Source organism: Melozone crissalis, unplaced genomic scaffold (assembly GCF_028551555.1).
Source record: "Melozone crissalis strain CALT ecotype California unplaced genomic scaffold, PUWL_Pcris_2 ptg000007l_1, whole genome shotgun sequence".
Taxonomy (NCBI): domain Eukaryota; kingdom Metazoa; phylum Chordata; class Aves; order Passeriformes; family Passerellidae; genus Melozone; species Melozone crissalis.
In genome coordinates, this window is record NW_026535785.1 from 7,792,340 (window position 1) to 7,799,941 (window position 7,602).

Sequence of the window (7,602 nt, forward strand, 5' to 3'; positions counted from 1 at the left end):
AGGATCATTCCCATGTTTAACAAAGGGGAGTGGGAGCTTGGGGCTCATCTCCAAGGGGGTCCCTGGACCACACAGGGCCTCAGTTACAGCCAGCACGGATGGGAGACAGGTCCCTCTAGTTAAAGCTCTTATCAAGCAGTGGATCTACTGGTGAGTTTTATATGAGCTCTGTGTGGGCTTTATATAAACAGGAATCATCACTAGGCATGAAGGGAGGAGGAAAAGGAGGAGGAGGAGGAGGAGGAGGAGAAGGAAGACGCTCCTCCACTCATGCTGCAGTGCCCATTGACTCATGAGCCGAAGCCATGAATACACCAATTAAGGTCTCTAATAGCTGATGAAGGTAATTAACTAAGCTGTGAAGGGGGGAGGCAGCCCCAGTGCCTCCAGTGTGCCGCCTGCCCCACGCCACCAAGCACAACAAACAAATCCAGATGTTTCCTTGCTGGGGAAGCAGCCGGGGCTGACAGAGGCAGCTTGGCAGGGTCCCTTTGTCAGAGTGAGGGAGGTGGCTGACACCCCAAAAGAGGAGGCAGTGGAGGCAGTGGGGTTCTCTTTGCTGGTCCTTTATTTTGGGTAAGGCTGGAGGCTCCCAGGACCCAGTCAGAAGCTGAGCTGCAATGCTACAGAATTAACTGGTGTTTAATCAAAGCTGAGGAAAAAATACAAGTGGAGAGAAACAGGGTGGTGCCCTCACCTGCCCTGTGGGCAGGGAGGGCTGTGTGTCCCCCCAACAGCTGCCTGCCACAGGGGGCTGTGTCTGAGCCCACACCCACGCAAAGGGTGGCAGACATTTCGGATGGACGAGATCCCACAGCCATAAAAGTCCCACAGCTCTGGAAAGGGTTGTGTTTGGTCCTGGAAGGAGTGGCATTTGTCCCACCTTTGGGGCTTCCTTGGGAACCCACCATGGGGCTCTGGGAGGAGCAGAGCAGAGGCAGCATCCAAGGCTCCAGGGCAAGGAGGTGTCCAGCGAGGGGTGGAGTGAGGGGTGTTCCACAGTGTTAGGTGGATTCCCACCGACCTGAGCAGAGGGAACAGGTTCCATGGTGTGGGACAGGGCGCCCCTGTGCGGCACCTGCGTTCCCCAAGGTCGGGGCCCCCACCCTGACCCCCAACTCACAGGGCACCCCGTAGAGCATCCTCATGACCTTGAGGCAGTTGTCCAGCAGTGCCTTGGGGCGCACAGCCTTGATCCGGCTCTCAGCGCCCGCGCTGTGGATCAGCTTCACCAGATCGGCCACCACAGTTTCCACGTCTGTCTGCAATGATAGATCACCAGGATGTCACCAAAGTGCCCCAAAGGACAGCAGGGTGCAAAAGAAGACAGCTGTTGCATTGGCCGGGAATCGAACCCGGGCCTCCCGCGTGGCAGGCGAGAATTCTACCACTGAACCACCAATGCCAGATGTGCGAAGGCATTGAACGCTCCCCACACGGCCCCACCATCCCAAATCCAGCAGAGTGAATGCAGTGAGGGCGGGCAGTGCTGGCTGTGAGCACATCACACACACAGACACAAGGGGCACCCCAACACTCAGCTCTGACACCGCGGCTCCAGCCCAGGGAAGCGCCTCCTCTGCTGCCCCACCAGTAAGGAGGGATTGTCAGCAGCCCTCTCTGTTACCCTCTGATGACAACCCAGCAAAGCTCCCTCTCTCCACGGAGGGGCTGCACAGCCTGCTCGTGGCACAGGACAACCCAGCCACACTTTGGGTTCACACTGGCGACCCAGCTGTGACAGGCCACCCACATCCAGCACCCAAACACCTCTGCCTTGGGGTGCAGCAGCACCTCTCAGCCACAGGCAACCCATGGCTGCATGGAGCCCAAGTCAGGTGGAGGGGCTGGGGGCTGCAGAGTTAAAGTCAGGACACTGAGCTGCACTGACGAGGAAGCAAACCCTGGCTTTTGAGGGGGAGCACAATAATTGTCCCACCGAACCACCTATGCCAGATGTGGAGCTGCCCACAGCTGCCATCTGCCTCCCTGGCCTGGGCACCCGTGACACGAACCAGCCCCTCCCACTGCTCCTAAGCCGGGAGCTTCACTGCCACCGACATAGCACCCTTTGCTGTCATTGAGCCTCCCTGCCACCCAGCCGAGCTGGTCATTCACCAAACCATCTCCTCTTACTGTTCCTGGTACCACCGAGCCAAGGAGATACTCACTGCAGGCAGAGCTGCTGCCACCACCTGGGGCCTGAGCACCCACACACACTGCCGAGTCGACCCCGAGGGGAGATGCAGAGGGAGCAACCTCTAGAGATGCCCAAGGGAGCACCCACGGGAGCGCCTCTGCAGTATCCCATGGGCACCCGGCAGCCGCCAAAGGACAGCAGGGTGCAAAAGAAGACAGCTGTTGCATTGGCCGGGAATCGAACCCGGGCCTCCCGCGTGGCAGGCGAGAATTCTACCACTGAACCACCAATGCCAGATGCAAGCCCTTTCCCAGCCCTCCCCCAAATTCCCAAACCAGGGCAGGCCCTGTCACCCTGAACACCCTCATTCGTCATCCCAACACAGCTCTCATAACCCGCCTCCAACCCACGGCAACTCCTCTTCCAGCTGCCTCACATCACCTGCAGCAAGGAGGCCTCAGCAGCCCTCACTCTTAACCCTCTCATGACACAACACAGCAAAACTTCCTCTCTTCACAGAGGGGCTGCACAGCCTGCCCGTGGCACAGAACAACCCAGACACACTTTGGATTCACTTGGTGACCCAGCCGTGACAGGCCACGCACACCCAGCACACAAACACACTGTCTCGGGGTGCAGCAGCTCTATCAAGGCAGCAGAAGCTTAGGCAGAGAGGCAGAACCATCACCGGGAAAATAGGGATGAACTCATGGGCACCTTCTGCCTGATCCCCCGCAACCGCCGGCCTTGGAGGTGCCACCCCGTGACGGAGGTCGGTGTGTGTGACAGTCCCGTTCGCCCCTGCCCAGGACAGCGGGTCACCCAAGGGGGAACGGGTTGCAGGCAAGAAAAAGATGCAGCTGCTGCATTGGCCGGGAATCGAACCCGGGCCTCCCGCGTGGCAGGCGAGAATTCTACCACTGAACCACCAATGCCAGATGTGCAGTCAGGCTGGGGCACTGTCCCACGGCCCCGCACCCCAGCCCAAATTTCTGCCCTTGCATCCCGTCCCTGTCGGCCCCCACAGAACCCACACACAGGGAAAACCTCCATGCCCGTGTTGTCCCCTCCTGGGGGCTCAGTGCGTGTCCTCCCAGCACACAAATGCCAGACGTGGGGTGCCAGGGGGATCCTCACCTGCTGGTACTTGCTGTACTCCTTGCCCAGGGCATCAAAGAGCTGGCAGAGCTCCTGGGTGTATTTCCAGGATGGATGCTTCTCTGGCAGCACCTCACGGATCCGCAGCACGGCCTGGGAGCTGACATGGAACCAGAGGTACCGCAGAGCTGCCTCCGACACCGTCCCGTTGCGCTGGAGGGCAAGAGGGTGAGAGCCGTGCAGCCCCCGCGGGTCCCTGGAGCGCTCCCATCGCGGGACTCTCCCCTGCCACCCTCTTACCAGGCGGGTGATGTTGGACGGCCTCAGCACCTCTTCGTACTGGACCTGGACTGTGTAGTCGATGGGAAAGTAATGTTTCTGGAAAGGCAAGACAGAGCATGGGGGCTGGCAAGGGGCAAAGGAATGGGCACATCCTTGCCAGCCTTAGTATGACACTGGGGAGCCAGTGAAAAAGCCCTTTGATGTGGTCAGGCCCCAGCAGGAGTAGCCCTAGGCACAATTTGGCATAAATTGTCCCTGGTGAAAAACACAGCACCCAGCACCCAGTCACTGTAGAGCAGTGGGTGCTGCCCCTCACCCATGACCCCCCTGCAGCAAATTGAGGCCCTCCCTGCAATGCCAGGTGTCCCCCACCTCCCAAAGCTGGGGTTACCATGTACTGCAGGCGCATCTCATACTGCAGCTTGTCCTGGAGCAGGCGGGTGAGCTCGCATTCGCCCGGCGCCGCGGCCTCCAGCCCCAGCACAGCCAGGACACCTGGGCAGCCAAAGCCAGTGGCATCAGCCCCCTTAGGGACACCCACCGAGGGGACTCCTGAGGCCATCCCCCCTGTGCCCCAGCTGTACTCACATAGGACGGCAGCGTAGCCCTGCTGCATGTTGATGGCGGCCATCAGTGGAGCCCCAGGCTGTGCCTACATGGCTGGGGCTCACCGGGAGCCTCCAGGGCAGTGGCGTGGATGGTGTGGGGACAAGGGACAGGTGTAGGCTCCGGGCACTGGCTGCTCTCCGGTAGCCCCGGGCAGTTGTTCCCTGCCATGGATGGGGGGTTAGTCCCCCTTCCCGGCAGTCCCCACTGGCTTCTCCTCTCCAGCTGCTGGCAGGGAGGCAGCAGGTCCGGGGCCGTCACAGGGTGTTGGCAGGGATGTGTTTGCAGGGGTACAGGAGCACCCCCGGACTGCAAGAGGGAATCTGGGGGAAGAGAGCCCCAGCTGCAGCCCCAGGGCAGGCAGGGGCCCAGGCTGCAGCCCCCAGGCAGGACATCCTCTCCGAGCCCCGGGGGCCACGGGGAAGGGACAGCCCCGCCTGAGCCTCGGGGGGCCATCGAGCCTTGTATGTCTCCGTCCTCTTGGGGCAGGGCTACCAGGGCTTCCCTGATGACACCCTCAGGGGATTTCCAGGGAAGGAGGGGAGTCAACCCAGCCCCGTTATCCCAGAAGTGATTAAGTCCGGCCTCAGCCGAGGAACGCTGGGGGACAGGGCTGGTGAAATGGCCAAGCCACCGCATGCTGGGTCCCCGCACAGAGATGTCGTGTCCCTACACCCCTGCGAAGGGGGCCCTGCCATGCCCCCGCGCTCTGGAAGGAGACCATAGCATGTCCTTGTGCCACATGCCCCACAGCGTGTCCCCTTGCGAAGCAGGGTGTGGGTGTCCATGTGCTGTCCATCCCAGCACAGAAGCGGCCCCATCTACGTCCCCACGCCATATCCCGGTGCCAGAGAGGGCCACGCTGTGTCCCCACGCGATGCCATGTCCCGAGGGAAGGCACCCGTGCCCTGTGCCGTGCCGTGCCCCCACGCGAAGGCGCCGCGCCGTGTCCCGGCGCACAGTGCCACCCACAATCCCCACTGGAGGCACCTCCGTGCCGCGTCCCTGCCGTGCGTCCCCAGGCGGGCACGGCCGGCTCGGGGGGTGCGTGTGCCCCGTGCCCGTCCCCGGCGGGGCCGTGGCTCCCGGCGCCCCCCGCGCCCCCCGCGCGCGGCTCCGCGGACCCACCTGGCGCGGGACGCGTCCACCCGCGGGCGGCGGCGGCGGCGGGGCCGTGCCCGCGCTTCCCGGGAGGCGGGCGGGGGGCGGCGGCGCGGGCAGCGGGCGGGGCGGCGGCCGGGGCCGGGCGGGGAGCGGGGACCGAGCGACCGCCCCGCACGGCCCGGGGAGCGTCCGGCCCCGCTGCGCCGCGGGTGCTCGGCCGGCCCAGCCGGGGGGTGCCCCGGGGTACGCAGGGAGCCCAGGCTGGGGTGTCCCCAGGGTGCTTGGCTAACCTTCCTGGGTACCTCCCTGCTCCTCGGGGTGCTTTGCTGCCCCAGCTGGGCGTCCCCAGCGTGCTTGGCTGACCCTCGAGAGTATCTCCCCCTGTTCCAGGCAGGTGTCCCCGGGCTGCTCAGATGCTCAGTTCACCTGGCCAAGGTACCCCCCAGCGTGCCCAGCTCTTCCAGCTGAGCATCCCCAGGGTGTCTGGCTCATCCTGTTGGGTCCCTCCCTGCTCCTCGGGGTACTTTGCTGCACCACACCCTGCGTGCTGGTCTAACTGTGGTGAATGCCTCCTCCACTCCTCAGGGTGCTGAGCCGTCCCTGCAGGGCGTCCACCCAACCCAGTCAGGTGCCCACATAGCCCCTGGGGTGCCCAGCTGACTACTCTGTACTGCCCTAGGCACCCCTGGGTGCTCTGCTCTGCCAGCACTGGCACCTCTAGGGTGCTGGGCTCTCCTGGCAGGGTGTCCCAGGGCACTTTCTGCACTTAGCACCCATGGGCACGTTTTGGGGCAATCGAAGTGGGAGTCAGCCCAGTGCCTTCCCAGGATGTGCCCGGGGAAGGGGCTGCACTGCAACACGAATCTCAGAAGGGCTGAGGTATTCTAAGCTGGCTCCAGGCCAGCAGGACTCTGCTCCCTCTGACCCAAGCCCACATCATCCTCTCAGGATGCTTCAGGGCTGAGCTCCTGCCAGGAGCAGGGGCCAAGGGCCAAGGGACATTGTCCTCCCCATCATCCTGAAGAGCCCCTTGGAAGAGCCACTGTGTCTGTGCTCAGGGCTGCTGAACATCCAAAGGGTCAGCAAGAAAATCGGCTATCAAAGAGTGGGTCAGTGCTCCCAGGGAAACGCGTGGGAAGGAATGCACTTCTGCCTGTGAGAGCGCGCTGGGATTCCCCTGGCATGCAGTCAGGGCCACTGCCGCGCTCCTGCCAAGCTTCCCCTGCTCCTGGCCAGTCTCAGGCACGGCCCTTGCCTCCCTCCCAAGCACTCGTCGGGGCCGAGATGCTCAGCTCTGAGCAGGGAAGGAGCCGCTGAGCTCCTCACTCAGGTGTCCGCAGGGATTTTGCCCGCGGCTGCTGCAGTCGCTGGAGGAAGCCATTTAACAGCATTCCCTGCCCACGTATTCATCAGCCTGGCAGCCGGGATGGGGTGACGAAGAGAAGGGAGAGCGCGGAACTGCACAGCACCGTGCTGGGGGCGGTGTGCTCTCCCTGGCTGCTCCGGGGCTGGAAATCAGCGCTGGAAATCAGCGCTGGGATGAGCCCAAGGCAAACAGCTTCCCGTGCACAGCCCCGGGAGCTCTGCGCCCACACGGCAGCTGCAGGGGGGAGTTCGCTCTGAAACCTTCCTTGTCCCAGTGAAAGGGAGCTGGGGGCTCAGACAGCTCCCCACAAGCCACCAGGCTCCTTATGGCTGGGAATGGATGCCCCTAGGCTTTGCCTTTTACTGGAAGCAGGTTATTCACCAGGCACAGTGGAGCAAGTAAAACCTTGTGCTTGGAACCAGTTTGGGAACATCTCAAGACACGCCCCCCCTCCCCCCCCTAGCTTTCACTTTCAGGACACCAGCACGACAAATACCAAGGGCCACTGGAGCTCTGCTAGAAGTGCCCTCTGATCCAAAGCATCACTCCCTCAGGGAGGACAGGGAGCACAGGGTGAGCACTTTATGGCAAGCCAGAAGCTGGACCCCACAAAGCTCAGCTCCCCTTTGCCCCTTCCTTGATGCAGCCATCCCGACTGAGGCCAGGAAGGGAGCACAAAGCCCTTTGCTCTGCCAGCATGGGTGGGGCTGTCAGAGCCAAAGGGTGCAGCGCTGTAAGCCCCTGCCAACGCAGGCCTGTGAGGTTGAAACAAGGCAGGAGGGGAGAGGAGGGTGCAAAGGACAGGGCAGGAGGGTGTGTTTGCCCTCACCCCACACAGTTCATGCACCAGAGAATGTGAAAGCTGTTCAAAGGGAACACAGGTATCAAGGATCACCCGTCCCTCCAAGCCCCGAGTGGGGAGCAGCATCCTTACCGGGATGTCACAGGCTATCAGACTGTCCCCACCAGCAGGAAGGAAGCAGGGAGTAACCCAGAAGAACCAGGA

At 62.6% G+C, this 7,602-nt stretch overlaps 1 protein-coding gene and 3 non-coding genes across 5 annotated transcripts; all 4 read right to left on the bottom strand.

Moving 5' to 3' along the window:
- Nucleotides 1–550: 550 nt before the first annotated feature.
- Nucleotides 551–5,332, bottom strand: IL34 (interleukin 34). 2 transcript variants are annotated; one of them, XM_054269373.1, is made up of 7 exons: nt 5,255–5,332; nt 4,109–4,449; nt 3,912–4,015; nt 3,539–3,616; nt 3,278–3,451; nt 1,124–1,262; nt 551–1,024 (listed from the first exon to the last, which is right to left on the bottom strand). In XM_054269373.1, the coding sequence occupies exons 2-7, from the start codon at nt 4,149–4,151 to the stop codon at nt 1,005–1,007; spliced, it is 558 nt and encodes a 185-aa protein (XP_054125348.1). In that variant the 5' UTR covers nt 4,152–4,449; nt 5,255–5,332; the 3' UTR covers nt 551–1,004. The 2 variants fall into 2 exon arrangements, with proteins under 2 accessions (XP_054125348.1, XP_054125349.1); XM_054269374.1 differs by having other exon boundaries at nt 4,109–4,290; nt 5,255–5,303.
- Nucleotides 1,335–1,405, bottom strand: TRNAG-GCC (transfer RNA glycine (anticodon GCC)). Its single transcript has one exon. It is a non-coding gene; the product is annotated as a tRNA-Gly (tRNA).
- TRNAG-GCC (transfer RNA glycine (anticodon GCC)) lies at nt 2,363–2,433 on the bottom strand. The gene has a single exon. It is a non-coding gene; the product is annotated as a tRNA-Gly (tRNA).
- On the bottom strand, nt 3,005–3,075 carry TRNAG-GCC (transfer RNA glycine (anticodon GCC)). The gene has a single exon. It is a non-coding gene; the product is annotated as a tRNA-Gly (tRNA).
- Nucleotides 5,333–7,602: the final 2,270 nt, after the last annotated feature.

Bases quoted from the DNA above. Each gene is read 5' to 3' on its own strand.
- IL34 (XM_054269373.1), bottom strand. From the start codon at position 4,151: ATGGCCGCCATCAACATGCAGCAGGGCTACGCTGCCGTCCTAT. The intron at 4,016-4,108 runs GTGAGTACAGCT...TTGGCTGCCCAG, and splicing joins GGGCTACGCTGCCGTCCTAT to GTGTCCTGGCTGTGCTGGGG. The intron at 1,263-3,277 runs GTGAGGATCCCC...CTATCATTGCAG, and splicing joins AGTACAGCAAGTACCAGCAG to ACAGACGTGGAAACTGTGGT.